Source organism: Bos javanicus, chromosome 9 (genome assembly GCF_032452875.1).
Source record: "Bos javanicus breed banteng chromosome 9, ARS-OSU_banteng_1.0, whole genome shotgun sequence".
Lineage (NCBI taxonomy): Eukaryota > Metazoa > Chordata > Mammalia > Artiodactyla > Bovidae > Bos > Bos javanicus.
This window is the reverse complement of record NC_083876.1, coordinates 94,032,037-94,058,483: the sequence shown is the minus strand read 5'-3', so window position 1 is coordinate 94,058,483 and position 26,447 is coordinate 94,032,037. Positions and strand designations below refer to the sequence as shown.

The following is a 26,447-nucleotide window of genomic DNA, read 5'->3' as shown; positions in this document are numbered from 1 at the left end:
TCAGAAATCATTTTTTTTTTAATACGCTGTAACAAAACCAGCCGGTTTCCCTAGACAAGTATTCCCCACGCCCGAATAACACTAAAATGACGTGGTACACTCTACCCTTAGAGTTTTCCCACCTTCAGTGGGAAGTGATTACATCGTAAGCACAACATATTTCCTGACTGCAGCTTGGCTGACCTTTGGGACCCAGAGGATCCCAAACTAGAAATGAAAACCAGATGCCATAGGGCTGGGCAGGCTCCCAGCCACAAACAGAAGCCGCTGGGGACATGCTGACAAACCAGGCCTGCTCCCAGGAGGCACTGGCCACCTCTTAGGACAGCGGCCAAGCAAGGAGGAGAAAACCTGTCCACCGGGAGGCCACCACACCCGTGGAGGCATCAGGAACCACAGAACACTCTCCTAGGATGATGGTGGCAGTGAAGAGAAAGAAGAAACAAGCAGGCTGAGGGTAATTCACTTGTTTGACCACTTCCGTGGATTCTGGAGTCTCCCCACTAGCCAGAGGCATGGTGTTTTCTGTCACCTGCTATGTTCTAGCGCTGGGCTTGTGTAGCTGCTCCATTAGCATCCATGGAGGAAGGCATTTACTAAAAGAGTGGCCGGGCCCCCCACGAACTCCTCGACGGAAGAGAGAAGGTCACCTGGGAGCACAGGACCTGCACTGTCCATGCTGGGAAGAGCGGAGGGCAGCCACAGGGGAGGGTGACCTGGCTCCCAGGAGGCAGCATCCAATCAGAGCTTCCAAAACCAGAAGGATGAGGAGCCCCGGCATCAGTGCCCCGGAAGGCCCGCCTCCTGTCCCACCCAGTCTGGCCTCAGAAGGTGCCATCCACTGCCACCCTGTGAATTCAACACAGCCACTTCCCCAGACACAGAGGCAGGAAGAACAGTTTGCCCCTTCTTCCTCTGTCATAGAAGGTCAAGCAGGCACTCAGAAGCTCAGATCTGACTCATTTCCCAATCGCCTTTGCAGGTAGGTAGGACCTGATGATCAAGACATGGCAGATGGAATGCAAGGGGGGAGGCCATGCAGCAGCTCTAAAGGAGTCAGTTGGGGTCCCTCTTGGCCCCTTCTTCTGCTTCTCTTTTCCATCCTGGTGCTTGGAACTCAGATGCAATTGCTGGAGCCCTGGCTGCCATCTTGATCACAGGAACAAAGGTGACATCCCAGGAAATAAGGAAAGGATAAGAGGGAGGAGCCTGGGTCTCCGCAGACCTTGTGGGACAGAGCTGCCTGGCCTGCACTGCTGACCTCTAACATTTTATATGGGAGAAAAATAAACGTTTATCTCAAGTCAGTTACTTGGGGGGTGTTTTTTTTTATTATCCACAACAAGCCTAATCCTAGCTGAAAATGGATGTATAAAACAGACATATCCCCTTCATATCAGATCCAGCCAACAAAATGACCCCTTAAAGATTTATCATCATTAATATATCTGGCTCCTTCTTGGGCCCAGTTCTACCTTTGACCTTTATCATTTCTTGAGGAAAGACTCTCATATTTCCTAGCCACATGACAACAGTACTTACAAGAGCACAGAGCACTCACAGAAAAACAACCTGCTTCCTGATTATTTGATTTCTGAGAAGTAGATGGTGAGTTTACTTAGCCAAGCAATCCACCCAATCAAAATTTATTTACTTCCAAGTTCACATGCCATCCTAATCAACTCGAAATAAATACAGAACATGGAGCCAGGCAAACAAGAAGTGCTTGTCCCATCAGACTAATTAAATGAACACATAGGCACCCAGGTCTGCCCTTTTTGAAAGTACACCAATTTTATTATAATCATGTGGCCAAAGCACCCGAGTTCATTTTTTTTTTTTTTTTTTGCTTTTACTTTGAGCCTGAGATAGCTTCTGTGTCCTCTCCAGTGAAAAATAGCTTGGTCTAAGCAGTCTAAGACAATTATTTGGAGAATTTAATTTCATAATGGGAAGAACATTAAGAGTGTGTTTTCCTTCTAAGGGATAGATGGGAAGTTTTCTTGCAGCCAATAAATTTTTGCTGAACAAAGGGAAATCAGGCCAGCAAAACCTTGGGAGAATATGACATGCCTAGGACCTTCACCCAAATGACAACCGTACCGTGGGGTGGAGGGCTCCCCATCCAGACGTCACCTCTGGGATGCTGCTTGTACTCGACTTAGCGACTGAGCGTGCACACATCCAAATTCCTGGCCCATCATGGGTACCCCTTATATTTATGGAAATATTATTATATATCCAGGGCATTCCCAATCCAAGGTTTGAAAATGGTGCTGCTTAAATGAAAAGCCAATGCATACACTAATGGCGGATACCTGGATGTTCGACAAGCAGGACTCTATCTTCCTTTTCCCTGCCTCCTTTTCTGACCTGCAGATAGGCACAGGCTTTTCTGCACTTCAGGCTGGTAGGTCAGTGAGGACTCATCATTGCCGAAGAAATGGAAGAAGAGGAAGACTAGAGAAAAAGAAGGAGGGCTGCCTGTTCAGTTGTACAGCTTGGGCACTAAACAAAAGCATTACAATTAAGGGGCACTATTTACACTGTGGAGAAGGCAATGGCACCCCACTCCAATACTGTTGCCCGGAAAATCCCATGGATGGAGGAGCCTGGTAGGCTGCAGTCCATGGGGTTGCTAAGAGGCAGACACGACTGAGCAACTTCACTTTCACTTTCCACTTTCACTTTCCACTTTCATGCATTGGAGAAGGAAATGGCAACCCACTCCAATGTTCTTGCCTGGAGAATCCCATGGACAGAGAAGCCTGGTAGGCTGCAGTCCATGGGGTCGCACAGAGTCAGACACGACTGAAGCAACTTAGCAGCAGCAGCAGCATTCACACTGTAGACATCACAGAGTTATAGCTTTAATAATTTTCCAGCATAGAAATGTCTTTGTTTTAATAAAAAATATTTACATAGTGATAATTTACTGACAGGTGGAAACAAACCACCTTGAAGGAATGACTTTCTCCAATTTACACAAAGGTACCATATAAGTGACGGAGCAATCAGGATGCTCTTTGGGAAACCTCTGGCTTAAACAGATATTCCTTCTGAGTCTAGGACTATGTCCTCTACTAACTCAACAAGCCAAATTCCATCCAATTTCTGGAGCTAAACTTTTCTGAAATCATACTCAACCAAAGGCATATCAATTCAATGTCCTGGTCTATCAGCATCATAAACTCAACATAATAATCATGACCCCACTTACAGCAAAACCTGTGAACCCATCACAGGGTCAGAATGGCCAGACACACGGGACCCTGTGACTCTGGCTGGAATCCTTTCAACCTACTTCCTCTTCCTTTGTGCTTCTCAGGGCCCCTCCCTTCTGAGTCAAACCACACCATCCCTACCATCCCCCAAAGTAGCTTCCTATTCACAGCCCCAGGCCTGGTAAGAAAGAGACAAGTGAACACACACTCTGGAGGTGGCATAATACAAACTTAACGTATTACCTCTCCCCTTGGGAATTAATATTTAAAAGAGTGTTCCTTCAAAAGGACAAGACTTAATTCAACAAATGATGCCAAGGGTGGCATATTCCAAATAGAAAAGGGAACAAAGAGGAAAAGACAGGTCACAGCGGGGTGGGGCTGGGGAATAATTACCCAGAATTCTCAGCTGATACCCCATACTGAATTATTACAAAATCATGACAAAGTTTCTTTTAATAATGCTTTATTTTTTTTTCAGATCAATCAGTATGTCTAAACACTGAACCACAGCCTCACTTGTAAAGTGAAACCATTGCTAGGCTGTTATGATAAAAAAAAATATTTCTATTTGAGTAAATCGTTGCTCCAAATTCAGTTACTTATGCAAATATGTAGTGGAGTTATTAGAAACACAACATACTTTCTAAATCATCATCATACATACACTTGGTCAGGTTTATTGGTCAAATTTATTGGGCTGGAAGAAGCACAAGCTGGAATCAAGATTGCCGGGAGAAATATCAATAACCTCAGATATGCAGATGACACCACCCTTATGGCAGAAAGTGAAGAGGAACTAAAAAGCCTCTTGATGAAAGTGGAAGTGGAGAGTGAAAAAGATGGCTTAAAGCTCAACACTCAGAAAACGAAGATCATGGCATCTGGTCCCATCACTTCATGGGAAATAGATGGGGAAACAGTGGAAACAGTCAGACTTTATTTTTTTAGGCTCCAAAATCACTGCAGATGGTGACTGCTGCCATGAAATTAAAAGACGCTTACTCCTTGGAAGGAAAGTTATGACCAACCTAGATAGCATATTCAAAAGCAGAAACATTACTTTGCCAACAAAGGTCCGTCTAGTCAAGGCTATGGTTTTTCCTGTGGTCATGTATGGATGTGAGAGTTGGACTGTGAAGAAAGCTGAGCACCGAAGAATTGATGCTTTTGAAGTGTGGTGTTGGAGAAGACTCTTGAGAGTCCCTTGGACTGCAAGGAGATCCAATCAGTCCATTCTGAAGGAGATCAGCCCTGGGATTTCTTTGGAAGGACTGATGATGAAGCTTAAACTCCAGTACTTTGGCCACCTCATGTGAAGAGTTGACTCCTTGGAAAAGAGTCTGATGCTGGGAAGGACTGGGGGCAGGAGGAGAAGGGGATGACAGAGGATGAGATGGCTGGATGGCATCACCGACTTGATGGACATGAGTCCGAGTGAACTCCGGGAGTTGGTGATGGACAGGGAGGCCTGGCATGCTGTGATTCATGGGGTCGCAAAGAGTCGGACACGACTGAGCGATTGAACTGAACTGAACTGATGAGGAAAGAATACTAAAAACCTTTTTTGAACCTACTTAGGTGTCGCACAGGATCTTGGAGATACAAAAATGTTCCCAGATGGGTGTCTCTCCTTGTTTCACATTTCTGGAGTCAGACCTTGAGATAAAATGTTCCTGAGCTACTTGGAATATATATATATTTTTTTAATTAACCAGGAAAATAAAGGAAACAGAGGAGAGAAAGCTTTGCTGCTCTTCACACACCAAAGTTGAACTCCACCACCTCTGAAGGCATGCGGGGAAGAATGTACAGCACAGGCTGACTTGGGAGAATTGTTTTTTTCACCCACTGTTTCTAATGTACTTGTGTATATCTTTTTTCCTGAGATGCCAGTAGTGCATAAAGAATTTACTCATGAGCTCTTAACACCCAAGGAGAAAAAATCTATCAATGGCTAAAGAGCATACGAGGAAGAGGCGAAATATGAACAAGCAAATTAAAAAGCTACCTATTTTCACAATTTTTCTGTAGGTCTAAAAACACACTAAAATTAAAAGTTTATTTTAAAACAAGTCATCTGTGGCAGTGAGTTAAGCACAGTGCTTAAAAGCTCCAGAAATGTTTTCTCCGCCAATCACCGCCAGAGGCTATTACTATATCACGTTTAGAGGAAAAACCTGAGGTTTCAGACAGCTGTGCCTTTTTTTTTTCATCGTTGGGCAGCACCTGTGGGATCTTAGTTCCACCACCAGGGATTGAACCCTCATCCCCTGTGCTGACAGTGCAGAGTCTTAACCACTGAACCACCAGGGAAGTCCCACATAGCTGCACTTTGGAGAGAAATGCAGAGAGAGACTCTCCATAAAGCAACTCACAGTATCTACTCACAGTCTACTTCTGTCAGTAGCAGGATGTCTCTAGAGAGCAAAGAATATTGAATCATTGCTGGACTAAAGCAGAGTAGGACACAAACTCCCCGGCCCTACACCTCGGCCCAAAACAGGCATCTGCCACTTTTAGCAAACGCTGTTTTATGGACAACAGGCTCCAATGACCGGTGACTCAATCTGTTTTCTCATCTGTAAAATAGGACTGATAACAGCAGCGAGCGTCCGGGTCGTGTGAGGATCAAGCAAGATAAAGCACGAAAGCCCTTCACAGGCACCTGGCACTGACAGGCAGCGCCCCCGTGCCACACTGGGTACCAGTCTCGGGCTGTGCACCTGGCAGTGCCCCCTGCACCAGGCACCGTCTGGGCGCAGGTTGCCACTGGTCTAGCAGGAGCCCCGGGGCCCACAGCCCCGCAGCGGGCCAGCTGCCTCCCTTGGCCGCCTCGCCTTCTCCCCGACCCACTGCGAGCATGTGTGTTATGATATCACGTTAGCTAATGAGATCATACTTGCTAAACTAAGCTAAGCTAATGAGCTCTGCTTAGCTAATCAGCTCCTGAGAAATGAGCTTTCTTTTCTGGTGAATAGGCAGCACCCAAAGCTAATTCCTACGTCGGGAGTTTGAAAGTGGGAATGTGTTCTCCCAGAGAAATAACATGATAAATGAAGGCAGGGTTCTCGGGCCAGCCCTTTGGAATGCTTAAGGGAGCAATAGTGCAGGAGTTTTGGGTCCTAGAAGCCTTGAGTCCGTGGGTCAGGGAAGAAAGAAACTGGCTTCTTCACAGGCTGCGTGTGTGCCACATGGCTTCAGTCACGTCCGACTCTTTGAGACCCTAGAGTGTAGCTCGCCAGGCTCCTCTGTCCATGGGAATTCTCCAGGCAAGAATACTGGAGTGGGCTGCCATGCCCTGCTCCAGGGGATCTTCCTGACCCAGGGATCGCACCCACGTTTCCTGGGTCTCCTGCACTGGCAGGCGGGTTCTTTACCACTAGTGCCACCTGGGAAGGCCCCTTCATAGGCTGCTGCTGCTAAGTCGCTTCAGTGGTGTCTGACTCTGTGCGACCCCACAGATGGCAGCCCACCAGGCTCCTCTGTCCCTGGGATTCTCCAGGCAAGAATACTGGAGTGGGTTGCCATTTCTTTCTCCAGTGCATGAAAGTGAAAAGTGAAAGTGAAGTCGCTCAGTCGTGTCCGACTCTGTGCGACCCTACAGTTCCTCTGTCCACAGGATTCTCCAGGCAAGAATACTGGAGTGGGTTGCCATTTCCTTCACAGGCTGATAAGGTTTTAAAAAATGGGAGAAAAAAATAAAGGAACACCGGTGACTATTTCATTCTAATCCAATTAAATGACCACAAGTTTCACAAAATGTAGTCTTTTGTTCATTACCTAGAAGGTTATTTACTTTCATCATAGATGGTGAAACAGCAAAATGGTATTTGCTGGAAGGGACAAGACAAAGAAATTTTGTTAAAAACCCCTCTCCCATCCAAGAGCGCTTATTAGGAACTGTATTTGCATTTTCTTGCATGTGCTTAGACTTTAATGAAAGCAGGTGCTATAAAATACAGCCAACTCTATGAACTCAGGTGAAGATGAACGTAATTCTTTATCGTGAAATGCAACAGATACAGTTCAGAATGCAATAGTATGTACCGGTCTGAGAATGAGGGATGAAATAGCGGCTCACTCATCACTTTTCCCAAGGAAGAAATACAAGCTTAAAGCAAGAAATTTTCAGGACTTCACTGGCGATCCAGTGGTTAAGACTTCTCCTTCCAATGCAGGGAGTGCGGGTTCGCACCCCAGTCAGGGAGCTAAGATTCCCACATGCCTCATAGCCAAAAACACCAGCGATATTGTAATAAATTAAATAAAGACTTTAAAAAATGGTCCACATGAAAAAAATTGTTTTTTTTAATTTTCAAAAGGATTTCATCTTGAAGACAAGATCTGTTGACAGTTACAAGGATGGAGAAAAATCACACTTCCTCTCACTACCTCCCTTACCTCAAGAAGGGATGATGGGCAGGGGAGGCCTAGGTTGGCAATCAGAAGACATACATTCTCACCCTGCCTCTGCTGTTAGGCCTCTGTGTTACCTTGAATGAGTCATCTAGTCTCCCAGGCCTTAGTTTTCTCATCTGCAAAATGGGGAGGTTAAAAAAAAAAAAAAAAAACAGTTCTACTATTACAAAATCAGAAGTAAAAGAAAAGGATTCCCAGATGCAGCGAGTAAAATTCTAGAACACGGTTTGCCAAGAGATTGACCAGAGTCAACATGAATCATGGGAAAAGCATTATTTTGATAACTACTTGTGTTTACATATTTCTGTGCTTCTAAAAATAGTTTTTAGAAGTCCATTACTTGAAACATCAGCTTTCTATCTTTGACCTCTACGTCTAAATGCTGGGTTATTGGTGTTCCTGCAGTGCCTCTTGCAGAAAGTCTTCAGCGTCTGACACATCAATAATGAAGGCGGTTGACGCCAACACTCCACGCCTGGATGGGAACCTGGAAACAGATGTCAGAACCTTGGAAAGGCAGGTTTCAGCTGGCCCGTCACCCAAGGACATTATCGTTTTCATGCAGCTCCGGAGGCACTGACTTGGTGCCTGCCTGTGCCTCCCAGCAGTCCAGAGGCACGGGAACAGAGGGACTGCCATCGGGCCAGGTTGAGTGCTCATCCAGCCCACGGTCCTCGGAGAGGAAGGGAGCACCTTGCCTGCCAGACACGTGGGAAGAATCACCATCCGGGGCGTCGGGAAGGCCTGGGGAGGCACGTGGGCAGGAGTAAGAGCAGGAAAGATGGGTTGCGGGTGGCCTCACCCGGGCAAGGTTGCAAGTGGGAGGAGGTCAGATGGAGAGTACAGTGGGGGGTGAAGACAGGAGGCCTGGGGACAGCATGTGGAGGGTGCTAGGCTATGGGTCATGAAATCTATTCAGTGGGTCAAGAGGCATTTTTATGTGAAATATCCTAGAATAAAACAATAGGGTAGAATAGAATAAGGCTCCCTGCGCACGGTTAGAGAAGGGCAGCTTTGTACAATTTTCATCTCTTCTTGGGACTGTGTCCTGGATATCAGGGATGTAGTGTTCGGTGTAGGTCACCCTCCTAAAGACTGAAAAAGCCGCAGTTTGGAATGTTGGGTGCAGAGGGAACACTCAGGCCCCCACCCCCACCACCGCGGTGGGTGGGCGCACGGCGGGGGGCAGCAGAACAGAAGACAAGGAGCTGGGGAGCCCAGGGAGGCCTGCAGGGCTGTGCTGTGTCGGGCTCCGCCCCACCACTCTCCAGGACAAGGCTCTCTCCAGAAAATCATACAGGTTCCTTAAGTGTCATTATGTTGATCAGTGTATTAGACCAGACACTTCAAGTAAAGCCATTTTTTTCTCTGGAGCCTGAATTAACCTGTGGATCCTGAGAAAGTGAGCAGGCTATTTGTCAAACTTTATGTTAATCACACAGATACACAGGCAAAGCTCTGCCTCTCTTCCCTTGTGCTGGTCCATGGAGATGCAAACAGCGGCCTTATTGACAATGGAATCACTCTAACTACAAAATGCCTTTCTCTAAACAAATAGAAAAAAAATGGAAAATAAGTAAGAATGGCGATATTTGTTCTAAAGAAGAAATAGTTTCACTGGATACAATGTACTGTGTTCCTATAAAATAATTCCAGTCTTCCTGACTCAGAACAGACAGTACTTCCCAGTCTTTTTCTAGAGCATCACTAATTACTTCCATTATCCTGTCTTAGGTAGATCGAGGGGAGGAAAACAATGGAATATTTAAAAATCTTCTTTGGGGGAGACAGGTCTTTGATGCACTCAGAAAGAAACTGAGTTATAAGTTCAGCCTGGTTTCTAGCATCATTACTCTTTTCTATCCCCAAACCCAGGCTGGCCCTTAGACGCAAACCCAGAGAAGCCCCGCCTTTGGGGGCGCTTCCCTCTGCCAGGAGGCTGCGACTCTACTCTGACACCATGTCCAGTCCTGGAAACACATCCCCACCTTGGTCTTGTCAGGTTCTCTGTTCTCGAATCCTCAAGAACAAGAGCCTCTCCTGGCACTTAGAGCCCCATCCAGCCCCCCGGGCATCAAACTTCTCACTGAACCTCAGCCTTTGAGCCTAAGACCCTGCCCTCCACTGACACATCTCTCTGTCTCCAAACAAGATTGAATCTCTGGGCCACCCTGATCCTGCCTGCTGCCTGTTGGGCTGCTGCTGCTGCTAAGTCGCTTCAGTTCTGTCCGACTCTGTGCAACCCAATAGACGGCAGCCCACCAGGCTCCCCGTCCCTGGGATTCTCCAGGCAAGAACACTGGAGTGGATTGCCATTTCCTTCCCCAGTGCATGAAAGTGAAAAGCGAAAGTGAAGTCGCTCAGTTGTGTCCAACTCTTAGTGACCCCATGGACTGCAGCCTACCAGGCTCCTCTGTCCATGGGATTTTCCAGGCAAGAGTACTGGAGCGGGTTGCCATCGCCTTCTCCGCCTGTTAGGCTGGATTCCCTCTTTCTCCCTGCGGCTGGTTTGTCCACAAAGCCTGGGTCATCCCTCCGGGCGGCTGAGCTACCTGCAGGACTCAGTTGTGCCTAACTGTAGTGGATGCTGTCATCAGGCAGACAGATAATCGTCCTCCCCTCCCGCTCCCACCCCACCACCTATTCTTTCAGGAAAGAAGCACACATGCCCCCAGCTGCTGGGGATGTTGGCATATGCCAGCTTCAAGACAGTCTATCTCAGAAACCCCCAGAGGTCGTGTCCCCTTCCTGGGGCAGTCAACATCTAACACTGGTTAATTGTTGTCGTTCAGTCACTCAGTCGTGTCCAACTCTTTGAGACCCCATGGACTGCAGCAGGCCAGGCTTCCCTGTCCTTCACTATCTCCCATAGTTTGCTCAAACTCATGTCCATTGAGTCAGTGATGCCATCCCACCATCTCATCCTCTGCCGTCCCCTTCTCCTCCTGCCTTCAATGCAGGGGTATAAAAGTCTGTTCCCTCGGCCAGAAAGATGGGCCACAGACTTGACAGTGACTTTGTCTACCCGGTGCAGCTCCCTTTGCCCCCTTACAGGTGCTGATCCGAGAGTGCTCCCTGCTAAATGCTCTACAGGCAAATCTGTCCTAGAGTCGGCTTCCCTGGGGACCCTACCTGTGATGTTAACCAGGTGAGTCAATTTCAGTCCGTCCCTGAGATACTCTGCCTCATCTCATTTGGAATTCTGTGGAATTCTGCAAATAATCAAGGGGCCCACTTTGTGTACCCATTTTATGATGTCTAATTAACAAGCCCTTCTTTGAGGCTGTATAAAAGTCTTCAGCATTTCAAGCCCAGTTTAATATGGAAATGATAAGGGTTGGGGGTGTAGCAGACAGAATTACAGCCACCCAAAGACCTTGCCTAGAGAATCCCATGGACGGAGAAGCCTGGTAGGCTGCAGTCCGTGGGGTCACACAGAGTCGGACACGACTGAAGCGACCTGGCAGCAGCATCAGCAAAGACCTTCAAGTCTTAACCCTGGTACTTGTGAATGTGTTACCTAACATCACCAAAGAGACTGCTGCTGTGATTAAAGGCTTTGAGTTGGGGCATTATACTGGGTATGGGCCCAACCTAATCACATGAGTTCTTCTTTTTATTATTAATTAATTAATTAATTGGCTGTATCAGATCTTTACTGTGGTATGGGGGATCTTTTAGTTGCAGCACGTGAGATCTAGTTACCGGACCAGGGATCAAAGCCAGGTCTCCTGCATTGGGCGCACGGAGACTCAGCCACCGGACCACCAGGGAAGTCTGCTCGTAAGAGTGGAGGGCCTTTCCTGGCTGTGGTCAGAGGCAGGTGTGATTACAGAAGGAAAGCAGCCAGAGAGGGGACACTGATGGCTCTACAGGCAGAGAGGGGCTTGCACATTAGCTTCAGAAGCTGGAAAAGGCGCCAGCGTGGACACCACCCAAGGACTTCCAGAAGAGAATGCCCTGCGGACACTTAGGCTTAAGTCCAGGGGGACCCGTGTTGGACTTCTAACCTACAAAATTGTTGGATAATAAATCTGGGTCATTTTAAGCCACTGAGTGTCTGGTGATTTGCTGCGACAGCAAGAGAAAACTCATACGGGAGAAAGAGAGACTCAGGAGAAAGGAAAAGGCGTCTTCACTTGTTTCCAAGCTGCAGCTCTCCCCTGTGTGCTGATTCAGGCTCCCACTCAGGAACGTTTCGTATTTTTCTTGAAAATAACTAGGGTCAACACTGGGTGGCAGGAACAAACCCATACAACAGTCTAAAATCAACAACTTCACACCTTCTTTAGAAAGGAGAATATTATTCTCACGTTCTAGGAGACGACATTAGCCCGATCGATCAATCCTAACTATCCACAGCCAAGAGGCGGAAGAGTTTAGTTATAAATGAGTGGGACTCTGTTTGGCTGTCACTTCAACTTCTAAATGAAAATAGAATGCAGGGGGGGTGTTTTCAGTCGCTTGGTGGAGGAGGTAAGGTCCCACATGCTTCAAGGTCAAAAAACCAGAACATAAACAACAGAAGCAATATTGTGACAAATTCAATAAAAACTTTAAAAATGGCCCACATTAAAAAATATATATATAAATATATAATATAATAGCTTCCTATTTCCATAAAGGCATAATTAATAATTCTAAGTAATAGTTTTTACCATTTTTTATTTTGAGCCAAAGAGGTTCTTGTTACACAATGTTATTCAGTGTTAATCCTGACTAAATAATAATTTTGTGACAGAGTTGTCTTTCAGTATCTATTTATTTTTTAAAAGACAAGAGCATACCTTTTGAAATATTCTATGCAAAATATGCTTAAAGCTAATGGAATAGGTACATAAACATGAACTCAGCAGCTCTCCTGAACAGAGTAGAAATCATCATTTGAATGTGTGTGTTGGGACCATTCTGGAGTTTAATTTGCATGGCTCACTATCTTAAAAAGGAGCAGGGAAATTTATATCAAGTTGATAGGTGTGAGACAACCTGAGTACAGAATTCTTCTCCCTGGGTAGAAAGACCAACAGACTATATAGAGCTGCAGAATGTAACCTCACTTTGGCTTATATGTTCAAGTATGCCCTTATCTGCCATCAAGAAGGGATGGATGGGAAATTCACAGCATTAAAAACCCCAAAACAGTACCATTCAAGACAACAAGTGCCATTGATTATATAAGCTGAAAGATCAGATCACTGGGCTTCCCTGGTGGCTCAGTGGTAAAGAATTCGCCTGCCAATGCGGGAGACACGGATTCAATACCTGATCCGGGAAGATGCCACATGCCAACGGAGCCCTCACGCCATAACTATTGAGGCTGTTCTCCAGAGTCCAGGAGCTGCAACTGCTGAAGCCTGCACGCCCGAGACACGCCTGTGCTTCACAGTAAGAGAACTGCTGCGATGGGAAACCCACGTACCGCAGTTAGAGCAAAGCCCACGCAGCATGCAGACCCAGCCCAGCCAAAAATAAATAAATAAAAGTTTTTTTTAAAAAAAAAGGAGAGAGAGAAAAAAAAAATAGTCACACACTCTTATATCACTGAGAGAAAAAGAAAAACTGGCCAGCGGGGGAGGGGGGAGGGTGGCGTGGGGAGGAAGGACACTGGATTTTGTCAAGGAAATAGCCAGGAACACACACTGTGGGGACCCAACCTATTTCTGCTATCTGTACAAGGAGACGCAGTAATTTTCCATCACAGCAAGTGGAACTAACGCCTCTCACAGACTCCAGTGTTTTGTGTTAAAATAAGCTATTCCTCTGTTTTCATCAGAAGCACCTGAAAGCTACCAAAAGAGAGCAGACTCTAAAGCTTAAGCTCTTTCCCAAATGAGAGGGACAGCCAGCCACTCCCCCACTGATAAGACTATCTCCAGGCAGACCACATCCAGCCCCCGAGACCGTTGGCTACACCCTCCTCTATCAGCCACCCTGCCCAGCCTGGTCACCTTCTGATGGTTCTCAGAAGAAAGACCAGGCAGTTGGCCTCTGAAGTCAGAAGTTCTGAAAGCCCAGTTTGAAGATGTATGGAAATTCACATTTCTTAATAGTTGGTTCTGGTCAAACATGTTTAAAATGTTCTAAAATAAAACAGTCTCCCTTGAAAGCAAGTGGACTTCCAAACTCTCTAGGGGCCACGGGGAAGTCCATTTGAATGGCAGGACAGCTCTCAGAGGAAGGGTAAAGGAGGAAGGGATCAAAACAAGCCTAAATGAAGGAGAGGACAACCTCTACCGCCTGGAGAAATGGAGTCCAGAGAAAAGGAGACACACACACACACACACACACAGCCATCACGTTTCCCTTCATTCTGGGCCGATCACGAAAGGGGAAAAGACTTTTCTCTTTCAAGTAGAGCAGGGAGACCAAAGAGTCTATAAGAGCAGGGAGGGCTGGCAGGTTCAGTCAGAAATCCTTCTATCAGGACTGTCAAAGAAAAGCAGCTACATGAGAAGAGGTCAATAACAGAATCTTAACTACAAGTCCTCTGAGGGGCTGTGTCTAAGTCAGGCATGAGATCAGGGAAGAGCTTCCAAACCTAGAGTGTTGTAAATGAGGGGGGAAAACCTAAAGCTTTCTCTTGAAATCTATTAAAAACTAGCATCAAACTATGATGATGAAGATAAAATCTGTGATAAAGTACCTCACTCATCATATACCTGTATACTCAATCATATCTGACTCTTTGCAACCCCATGGACTGCAGCCCACCAGGCTCCTCTGTCCATGGAATTTTCCAGGCAAAAATACTGGGTAGCCATCTCCTACAATAGGGGATCTTCCCAGCCCAGGGATTGAACCCACCTCTTTCATGTCTCCTGCATTAGCAGGCAGATTCTTTACCACTGCACTACTTAGGTCAAATAGTAAGGATGTCTATTTCTTTAAACCTTGCTCTTAATTGTATACAACTTCAATGGTTAATTGATAGTCATGATTTATCACTTTTATAAATATTTTATTAATATCATCATGTAGAAGCATAACAGAATGCATCCCATGCTAAACTCTCTGTTACCCAGACCTAAACATTTGGGTCTAGATATCACAGGCAGTGCCAGGACACCCTTCAGAAGAAATCAAAGCCTATGCGGAGGCAGTCTTGCATATTCTATAAAGTGAAAGTAAATGCCAAGAACCAGTGAGAAGTCAAAGAAATATTAGAAAGAGTATGATGAATAAATTGAGCATATGTATACAAACCAAATATTTAAGCAATAAAAACTAATTACATAGATGTACAACAACATAAATGAATCTGAGAAACACAACATTACGTTAAAAAAAAAATCACAAGTTGAAAGTTGTAAGAGCAATCACTCCCACTCTGTCAATGAGAGTAAGCCAGATTAGCTACAAAAGCACAGTTTTTAAAATATATCAGGGAGCTGAGGATGCAAAGAAGTATAAATGTGTCAAGCCCATCCCCAAAGAAAAAAAAGGCCAAGAGTAGCTTTCATTCCTACCAAATGGCAGGGAGAACACGAATCCACCATAAACAGGAGTTAAGGAAAAACCAGCAAAATTTTAACCAGGCTAATGGCCACATGTGGACTGCTATATGGATTCGAATTCCAAGGAGACTCAGCCACAGAGTAGGTCTGTACCACCAGCCAACTCTTCCCTGTGGATCATCACCGAATACAGGCAAGACTACACCAAAAGCTTGGGATGGGGCAGGACACTTAAGAAAGATCTGCCCTGACACTTATGGGACCTTTCCCAAGGATAGGGCAGGGGTCAGAGCGTAGAAAAATGAGAAGAATTTCTCTCAGGCACTTCACGCCTTTACCCAGGGCACTGTAGCAGCCACTCAAAAGCTGAGAGCAAACAGCTGGGCAGAAAGAGATGTCCTAGGTACAGACGCAGGGACAGGACTACAAAGAAAGCTCTCCAGTAACCCAAAAAGCTGGCATTTTGCCTGAAAAACAAATCTCCCACAGCTCAGTAAGCTGGTGCTGAGCTGTGGAGCATTAAGAGTTTTTATCAGGATTCAGATCCCAGTCCCTGCTAAAGGGAAAGTTCTTATTCTTCCCTCAAAATATCTGAAGTCAGTGATTACATGAATGTAACTAAAGCTTCACCAAAGGTCACACCCATTTCAATTACAAATGAGACTGACTCAGCCCACACACTGCTGGCCTGAAAGAAGTCCATGCCCTTTTAAGTTACTGAAGCCTCTGCAATTCTTTTACACACAATATCTAGCATGCAATCAAAAATTATGAGGAACACAAAGAAGGGAGAAACTGTAAGCCCCAGTCAAGAGAAGAAACAGCCAAAAGAAGTGGATCCAGAGATGATATACTGCATCGTAAGGCAAGGACTCTAAAATAACTACCAAAAAACAAAAAATGTGTTAAAGGATCCAGTAGAAATTATGGACACAAACAGAAATTTTTAGCAGAAGAATGGAAACTGTTCTTCTTAACTCGTGTTTAAAAACTAGTTTTTCAAACACAGGAATGCTCAGAACAAAAAGTAAGGTATCAAAGAGGGCTCATCATAGACAGGACACAGCAGAGAAAAACATCAGTAAACTTGAAGACAGACCAGCAGGAATTATTCAAACTGAAACACAAAGAGAAAAAAAAAGTAAAACAATTATAAAAATCCAAGATGTATGGGACTATATAATATGGTATCATGCATAAATTAACGAAGATCCAGGCAAGGAGAGAGAATAGGACAAAAAATTTTTGAAGAAACAGTGGACGGAAAGTTACCAAAACTTCAAGATATCAATCTACAGATCCAAGAAACTTTAGTAAATCTAAAGCAGGATCCCTATAAGAAAAACCACACCTCAGTATGTCTTCATTCAACTGTTGAAAAAAGAAAAAAGAAAGTCAGCTGGAAAAAAAAAAATCACCCATTACATACAGGGGGAAATAGAAAATATAAAAACTAACTTATCTTAGAAATTAAAGAGGCCAGAAGACAATGGGCTAACATCTTCAAAGTCCTGGTAGGAAAAAAAGAAACTGTCAAACTAGAATTCTATATACAGTGAAAACATCCTTTCAAAATGAAGGCAGAACCACCGTCAAAACAAAAACTAAGAGAACTTGTCACCAGCAGACCTGCACACAAGAACTGCTAAAACGCGCTTTGGCCCAAGAGAAATAATGCATTTAAAGAAATAAACAGTACCAGAAATGGTACATATGTGAGAATAAATACAAAATTCTACTTAAAGTTATCGCTTTTTCATATATGTACAAGTGTATGTGTCTTTTAGATTTTATATACGTGTACAGGTTTTGTTTTAAGGTCTATTCATTTTATATATATATATTTATTTACATTTATGTTTCTTTTAAATACTACTGACCGCTTTTAAATAATCACATTATTGGGTTTGTATCATACACAGATATAAACTATATGAGAATAAGAGTCAAAGGGTGAAAGAAGTGGAACTATAATAAGTTTCTCATATTAGTTTTGAAGTTCAACATTACTATTTGGAGGCAGACTATTAAAGAGTAAAGATGCATATTCTAATTTCTCAAACAACGACTAAAAAAAAATACAAAGAAATATAGCCCACATTTTTTAAAGGAAATAAAATAGAATGCTAAAAATAGGCAATTCATCTAAAAGGAGGCAAGAAGGAAGAAAAGAGAAAAAAACAGATAAACAGAAAACAAATATCACGATGATAAACTTTAACCACTGGTTCTAGGATAGAGGCAAAGTTTGAATGTAGACTATCGTACCCATATTAAATTTCCTGAAATGGATACTAATACTGTGTGTGTATAAGAGAATATCCTTTCTTGTAAGAATTACATGCAGAAAAATATGGATATAAAGAGCATGACATCTGAAACTTACTCTTCAACAGGTCAGAAAAGGGAAGGAGAGAGGAGGGAGGGAGAGTTTTTTTAAATAAAAGATTTTCATTACTTTTCTATATATAAGAAAATTTTATTTATATGCATTTTTTAAATATTTATGTTTATTTATTTGGCTGTGCCAGGTCTTAGTTGCAGCATTCAGGATCTTTAGTTGTAGCAGGCTAACTCTAAGTTGCAACATGCAAATCTAGTTCCCTATTCAGAGACTGAACCTGAGCCCCCTGCATTGGGACCATGGAGCCTTAGCCACCAGACCACCAGGGGAGTCCCTTCAAAATTTTTATATAGAAAAATAAGCCAAACTAAATGCAGGTCAGGAAGCAACAGTTAGAACTGGACATGCAACAACAGACTGGTTCCAAATAGGAAAAGGAGTACGTCATGACTGTATATTGTCACCCTGCTTATTTAACTTATATGCAGAGTACATCATGAGAAATGCTGGGCTGGAAGAAGCACAAGCTGGAATCAAGATTGCCGGGAGAAATATCAATAACCTCAGATATGCAGATGACACCACCCTTATGGCAGAAAGTGAAGAGGAACTAAAAAGCCTCTTGATGAAGGTGAAAGAGGAGAGTGAAAAAGATGGCTTAAAGCTCAACATTCAGAAAATGAAGATCATGGCATCTGGTCCCATCACTTCATGGGAAATAAATGGGGAAACAGTGGAAACAGTCAGACTTTATTTTGGGGGGCTCCAAAATCACTGCAGATGGTGACTGCAGCCATGAAATTAAAAGACGCTTACTCCTTGGAAGGAAAGTTATGACCAACCTAGAGAGCATATTCAAAAGCAGAGACATTACTTTGCCAACAAAGGTCCGTCTAGTCAAGGCTATGGTTTTTCCAGTAGTCATGTATGGATGTGAGAGTTGGACTGTGAAGAAAGCTGAGCACCGAAGAATTGATGCTTTTGACCTGTGGTGTTGGAGAAGACTCTTGAGAGTCCCTTGGACTGCAAGGAGATCCAACCAGTCCATCCTAAAGGAAATCAGTCCTCAGTGTTATTTGGAAGGAATGATGCTAAAGCTGAAACTCCAGTACTTTGGCCACTTCATGTAAAGAGTTGACTCATTGGAAAAGACTCTGATGCTGGGAGGGATTGGGGGCAGGAGGAGAAGGGGACGACAGAGGATGAGATGGCTGGATGGCATCACTGACTCGATGGACGTGGGTCTGGGTGAACTCCGGGAGTTGGTGATGGACAGGGAGGCCTGGCGTGCTGCAATTCATGGGGTCACAAAGAGTCGGACACGACTGAGCGACTGAACTGAACTGAACTGAACTGAAACAATCTATTATTGGGGAATGCATACATTCAACAAGCTTGAGGGTAAAAAGGCAAGGCATTAATAATGACTAGCTCAGGTACTGATGACCTCAGGGAATTTATGGCCCTGGGCTGAAACCCAGAGGATGTAATACTCAGAAGCCCTGATATTAATGTGGTTCTTGAGTGAGTGGCAGTTTCATGGGTGCTCTTTATAATATTTTATTTCAAATTTGCAGGTGTGTTACATACAATCTTCTGTATCAATCTAATACTACATTTTTTAAACAGGGGGTAAACAGAAGAAAGATCATCCAGTTTATAAAAATTAGTTTGAATTGGGACCAACTTTTATATTTAGTGAAGAACTAAATAAAAGCATTAAGAAGGTCCCCAGCTCTTACTTGAACCAACTGACATTTTATCAGATTCAAATTTCTGGGTGTATCTAATTAAAGCATCTATTGATTTGGGGCTCAGTCATGTCCAACCCTTTGTAATGCGATGAACTATAACCCACGAGGCTCCTCTGTCCATAGGATTTTCCAGGCAAGAATTCTGGAATGGGTTGCCATTTCTTCCTCCAGTGCATCTTCCTGACCCAGGGATCGAACCCGAACCTCCTGTGTCTCCTGCATTGCCAGGTGGATTCTTTACCACTGAGTCACTGGGAAGACCATAAGCATCTATTGACCACCACCATTTTCCCTTTCCTAACAACCTCATCTACAAAACAAGGAGCACATTTCCTTGAAACCCTGAATTTAAGTTCCCTTGCTAAGAAATAATAACTCTGCTTTGAATAAATTATGAGCAGCATTGTACTGCAAAAGAAAAGTCTCCAGGTTATGTAGACACAGGCTTCCCTGATGACTCAGCGGAGTAAAGGATCCACTTGCAATGCAGGAGACACAGGAGATGCCGTGGGTTTGATCCCTGGGTTGGGAAGATCTCCTGAAGGAGGAAAACAACAACCCACTCCAGTATTCTTGCCTGGAGAATCCCATGGACAGAGGAGCCTGGTGGGCTACCATCCACGGGGTCACAGGAATCGTTCACAACTGAGCAAGCAAGCATGCATGTAGATACAGCCCATTAAATAACTGACGATCATCACCCTATCATAGGAACCTACAGGAGTCCTTTTTGCATAACGTGGTGTCACTAGCTAAGAGAAAACAGTGAAATATAAGAGGTGATAGAATTCTTAAGAATCCTATTATATAAATTCAAGTATCCAAAGTCAAGACCCTGTAAAACGTAAAATTATTCTAGGTGCTGCTGGTTGTTGGGTAACCTTCATATATATCACAGAGTGCTTTGTTTGTTTAAAGCGTTTAGTTAAAACCTACAGAAAAAAAAAATAGAAATCTTGGTTAGTGAAGAGAACATCCCAACTCTGTCATTAGTTTCTAAGTAACCAAGAAAATCTTTGATTTCTTCTGTTTCAACTGATGCATTTGAAAAAGGATGATATTTGATTCTGAATTACATTATAATCAATGTTTCTGAGGCAAATGTTCTATAAGATATTATTAATTCTACATTTTATTAAAGTTCCCAACTTTACAAAATGAAAAACCAAAGCACACAGAAGTTGTTTTTCAGTGTGTTTCAATTTTACCATTATTTCATTAAATGATAAATATTTACTGAGAGCCTGCTATGCACAAGGTGCTACTATAAATTCTGGGGGAGTACGAGTGAACAAGACAGAGTCCCTATCCCCACGGAATTTATGTGTCTCGTGCGTGCTCAGTCACTTCAGTCGTGTCCGACTCTCTGCGACCCCACGGACCATGGCCCGCCAGGCTCCTCCGTCCATGGGATTCTCCAGGCAACAGTACTGGAGCGCGTTGCCATTTCCTTCTCCACGTGTTAATCACGCATAATGAATGGGTTATCTTTAGATATTATAAGGCAGTACCCTCTACTAGATAATAAAGGATTTCCAATCTAAAAGGGAGACATTATTATTGGAAATCACACTTTTGTTTATGGGGGACAGTCTCTTGTTCCATCTTCAAGGCAAACAGGACTCCAGTTCCAGTGACTACCAATTATTTACCAGTTATTTCAGAGGGGAGGAGCCAAAGAAAGGAAAAAAAGGAGGAGAAGGAGGAAGAGGAAGTAACGAAGGGAAGGAAGGCAAGGGGACGACAAGAGAGAAGAAAACATGACTTTTTTTTAAAGAATCACCAACGGACTTCTCAGTGAGGAGAAATTTAAGAACGCTAACGCAATCTCAGCTTCAGCTCTAGTAACATCTCCAAACTGTCCGTGGTGACAGCACAGGAGCAGGGGACGGTCAACTCCAAGATCTGAGCATTGCTCCCCTGGCCTCAAGGGGTGCTCCTGGAAACAAGAACATCATGTGCACCCCAGTTCATCTCCTCCTTTCTGCCCTGGTGATCAAGAGACTATGAAAGGTCAATACTTTAGGACCAAAGACTTTTGCTTTTTTTCCCTTCAAATTTTCAACTCTAAAGTGGGCTGTGTGTGTGTATGTCAGAGAGAAAGAAATTGATAATGTTCACTGATCTTTTCAAATGACTATTCTGGGGGTGTGAGTCTGAGGACGCTGCAGAGAGTCTCTGATGAGCCAGCCCTCAATAAGTGCAAGGAATAGAGAGACATCTCAATAGCACTGCAACCAACCTCCTCCCTTCCCTCTTAAACACCCATGGAATGCTGTCACTTTGGACCAGCCCTCTATAAGTCAGATAAAAGATGCCCAAAGGTAAACAGCCCTGCCCTAACTGGCAAAGACTGGAGAGCTGCTTTAGGTGGACTTCTAGTTGCTTTCTTTCTGTCTTCTCCATTCTGAGATGGTAGCTCCAAAAATGGAAATGAAATCCGGTCCCTGCTTCTTGGAGGTTTCCCCTGTTCTTGCTCAGGGTCTGGATAAAAGGGGCGGGGGCAAAGCTGCTCCTCTGTTTCAACCGCAGGCTGCATGGTTCCACATTTTTTCAGCCCTAATATGCTATCCCTGTCATGCTTGCTTCATAACCCCCATACTTCTTCCTTCACAGGTTCTCAGAAAGGGGGACCAGTGTCCCTGGGAGGCTATTGCTCTAATAATGCATGCTAAGTTGCTTCAGTCATGTCAGACTCTTTCTGAATCTATGGACTATAGCCCACCAGGATCCTCTGTCCATGGGATTCTCCAGGCAAGAATACTGGAGTGGATTGCCATGTCTTCCTCCAGGGGATCTTCCCCAGGGATCAAACCAACATCTCTTACGTCTCCTGAATTGGCAGGTGGGTTCTTTACCACTAATGTCACCTGGGAAGCCCTTCTCTAATAATAGGTACCATCTAATGAGTAGATGGTACATATCAGATGCTGTACTAAATATACTTCTTTTAATCTTCACAACATTTAACGGTCGATATTATTAATCCCATTTAACAGACTGGGAAACTAAGGCTTAGGAGAGTCAAATTATGTGTCTAGGGTCATACTTCTGGGCAGAATCTTGGGATCTGTCTGGCCAATATGCACACACACCTGTAACCACTATTCTACACATGGAAGAGGAGCAGCCCAGACCATCAGAAGGGTCACAGGCTTTGCTGCCTGAAGCCCCACCACTAATTAGTGTGTGACCTTAGGCAGTTGCTTTCCAAGCCTCTGTCACTTCATCTTCAAGTTGGGAATAACATTCTACCCGGCCTTTCTTCCAGGGTTGAAGACAGTATCAATACCTATTGCTGCATTCCAGGAAGTCCACTTCCCTGTCCATCTGCTAACGGTTAGAAAGGAGAGGTGGGGTGGAGAAGAGTTGCAGGAAAAGGAGGTCTAAAACTGAGTTTAGAAGTTATATGTCTTATTTTCAAATTTCATATTTGCCTTCGTGTGACAGAATGGAGAAGCACAGAGTCTAATGTTTAAAAATGGAACTCTGCTAATATTAAAGTTATCCAGACATGAAATTCACCAAAACAGGCAACCACATAGTATATGCTCAATAAATAACTGAGGAACGGCAGAAGGAGGGCAGACAATGAGCAAAACAAAACTGGCATTCTGTCTTGATCTCTGTTAGTCTACTGGCATTTCATTTCCCAAGCATGTGACTAATTGGTTCTCTGAGACTCTGTCAAATTAATTTCACTCTGGCATTACCAACGGTAATGAACTTAAAAGCAATACAGGGACAAATATTCTTGCCAAAGCATAATATTCTATAGTTTGAATGGCCCTATGATTTTTCGCAACCGAGGTTTCGCGCTGCGATGAGCCTTCTTTCCTTGAAATCTGAAATCACCTAATTGAAGTGACGCTCATGGACACCAAAGATACACATACACGTAGAGCCGATCTAAAAATGAAGCTGCTGACAGTAGCTAACAAAATCCCAGTGCACATGTTTATTCCTACAGCCATCCATTAACACTGACGCAGAAAAAAAAATCCCCAACAACCTGCTAGTGAGGACTTTGGGGAACTCTTGGAAGAAACACACAGAGAGATGAAGAAGTAGAAATGAATTTATGATGGTTTAGTAAAAAGCAGTGTGTGAAAAGAAGAAAATAAAAGATGGTGAGTAATAACTGGAGGGGACCCCTAACCATCCTGTGGGGATTTGTGTTAGAGAAGATGAAATATTCATGATTCTACATGTAACACACTTGTGGCTGAAGCTGTGCAATGCAATCACAAAGTTCATCCACTTTCTCCACTCTTAACCTTACTAAAAAGAGCAAAGATGGCAATACAGATCCACTGAAAACTTTGTTAACATTAGGAACACAGTGAACACTGTCTAGGGGACCCCCTGTAATGAAAGCCGCCATTAGAAGAATGGCGTTTCTGTTCAGCCATATGGAATCATCAAGTCAGTGCCGAAATGTGTTACGACTCTGCTGCAAACTATGGCCCCTCGCTCCAGTTGCCCAGGTCTGTAAGGACCAGAGGATGACTCTGGATGAAGGCAAGGAGAACAGAAGCAGCAACAACAGGGCAATTCTCGGGTCATTCGGAAAGCCTCTCCACACCCTGACCCTCCAGCCCTCTGTCCCCTCGACAGACTCCACCAGCTAGTCTCAAAGGTGCACCAAAGTTAAAACCTCTGGGAGAGACCTAAGCATTTTGCATAGTCAGAAATGGAGGGGCTGTCTGAAAGAAAGGCTGGGGGAGGCGGAGGCTTACATCTGAGCTCTCTCTCCTCACCTGTTCTAACTCAATCCTGTTAAAATTGTTCATCGTGGCTCAATGTTCAGATGCAAAATGCTTCCCCTCAGAGTCAGAGGGCTTTAAGTGAATAGTATTACACTGTCATCCATTTCTGACTGAGACAGCATTTGGAATATCAAACATCAGGCAAAAAATCAGAGCCTATTAATACTTATCAGAGACAAAAGTAAATACACACAGAAAGTTTTAATGAACCCTACCCAACAGAAGCAGGAAGCATTATCATGCCCCATAATAACCAGGATACAGCAAAAGCAAAGAACCCCCAATAAATATATTGCTTTTTTTTAAATGGTGGTGGGGAGTAGTAGCTACAAGTTTCATTGAACATCAGATACCAAGAATTACATAAGAAGTTGCATTGCAAATGTTGGACCCAATAAGAGCAACTGAAATTGATTCTGGAATGTGGTTAAACTACTTTATCTAATACTATTAATAAGTAAGAAGATCCCTCATTAGTTGGCAGGAGGATAGTTGCTACCAGCCAATCTGATTTTCCTGAAAACAGAGAAGACATGCATGTACTTTTTTTTTTTTTTTTTCCAGTTAAAGCTCTAAAGTCCCCAAGTATTGTTTCTGGAGTCAGAAGTTACCATGCAGTGTCATACTCTTCCTGAAAACAGGCCTACAGTCTCCTTTTTAACCTGTTTGCAAATATCAGGAAGGGGTGGGAAAAGTGTTTGCTTGGAACATTTTTTTATTGAAACTTTTTTAAAAACAGTGAAGCGTTTAGAAACCTGATAGTAAATCAGAAACTGTTGACCAAGAGTGAACATCTAAAGGGGAATGAAAAATGAAACATGGGGTGGCCTACACTCTGAGACCTCAACCAACCAAGATTTCTCGATATTCAGCAAAGACGTTTAGAAGATTTAGGAAGCCGAGTTTAACATGATGCCCTTACAGCTCTTGAATAGGAACGGAAGCCAACTCTGTGGATCCCCTCTATGGATCTACCTCCTTCCCGCTTCCTACAGAAGGCTACATCTGGGCTGGACTGCTATTCCCCAAACTCCAGGAATCGGGCTAGCGCCAAGAATCAGCCACCTGCCAAAGTGCCACTCAACCCTCGGGAGCAACAAGGCAGATACACCTTCCAAGTGTCCCCCTCTGCCCTGTCCTCCACTTCTAGAGCCCGAGCCAGAGCTACATTATCTCTGGGGACGGACCAGCAAACAGACCTTTGAAAGAAAAGAAAAAAAAAAAAAAAGGTGGTGGGGGGGGGTTGTCTGTATTATATAACGATATACAACAGATAAGGCTTCTAGAAAACGAAAGTATCGAGGGGAGGGTCAGGGATCGAGGGGGTGCAGGCGTCGGGGAAGCGTTCGCTGCCACTTACTCGAAGGCGAAGAAGAGTCCGCTAGTGACCAGGATGAGGACGAGGGTCAGGTAGAAGACGCCCGTCTGCCGGGCCATCATGATCCTCCCGTTGCAGAAGAACTTGTTTCTTCCCGGGAAAACCTCCCATTTCCTCCGGGCCGCGATTTTCTTCTTCTTGTGGGGCGACTCCATGGGGGAGGAGCTGTGGGTGCTGATCTGACTGTACTCGCAGTCTTTCATGGGCCCGCCGCCGCCGGGAGGCATCCACGAGGGCAGCCGGCTGGGGGCGCACACCCCCAGCAGCCCCCCGGCCGCGCGGGCCCCGCCGAGCCACGACCGCCGCCGGCCGCCCGGCCGCCCCCCGAGCCTTGGTGCCGCGGCCCCTACGCGGGCTCCCGGCTCGGCGACAACTTTGCCGAGGACACCCAGGTTAACCCTTTGGGGCGCCCAGCTGTCATAGCCCGATCCCCTGCCGAGAGGGACGGGGCTCGCCCGCAGCCCGCGGCGGCGGTCCTCGCTCGCGTCCAGCCCGCGTGCCGGGGCTCGGGGCCCCCGCGGGGTGCAGGGGGCTGCCCGGCCGCCCCCGGTGGGCCGCGCGCCCGCCCCCTCGCGCGGCCGCTCGCTCGGTCCCGCTGCCCCCGGCCCGCGGGCCGCGCCTGGGCTCCGGCCCGCCGACCCCCGAGCGCTGCGCCCCGAGGGGACACGAGGCGGCGGCCCCGGCGCCGGCTTCCCCGGGAGCCACTTCTGCGCCGCGGTTCAGGTTTATTCTAATCCTTCCTCCCGGCGGCGGATCCTCCCCAGGAGAGAGCGATGGAAACTGGGAGGCCGCTCGCGGCCCCAGCAACCCCTCCCAGGGGTGGGTGGGGAAACCAAGCACGTTATTCTGTCGGGAGCGGGCTCGGCGACAGCCTGGGCGCCGCTGATCGCGCGGCGACCCCGCGCCGGCGCGCCTGGCAGCCGAGCGGAGTCCGCGGCCCCCGCTTGAAGCTGCCGGGGCCGCCCGGCCCGAGGGTCGCGGCGGCGGCGGCGGGTGGAGGACTGCGCGCCCAGGGGCTGGCTGGATCGGTCCTGCCCCATAGGAGCCAGGCCCGGCACAAGGAGGGCCGCCGGGGGGCGGCGAAGCGCTTGTGTCCGGGCCG

At 45.3% G+C, this 26,447-nt stretch overlaps 1 protein-coding gene across 4 annotated transcripts in view; it reads right to left on the bottom strand.

Moving 5' to 3' along the window:
- Window positions 1-25,665, bottom strand: part of ZDHHC14 (zinc finger DHHC-type palmitoyltransferase 14) — a 292,047-nt gene extending 266,382 nt beyond the window's left edge. For all 4 annotated transcript variants that reach the window (XM_061428413.1, XM_061428415.1, XM_061428414.1 and 1 more), the window contains exon 1: window positions 25,328-25,665. In XM_061428413.1, the coding sequence (XP_061284397.1) occupies window positions 25,328-25,572 (245 nt within the window). In that variant the 5' untranslated portion in view covers window positions 25,573-25,665. The remainder of the gene's footprint in view (window positions 1-25,327) is intronic.
- Window positions 25,666-26,447: the final 782 nt, after the last annotated feature.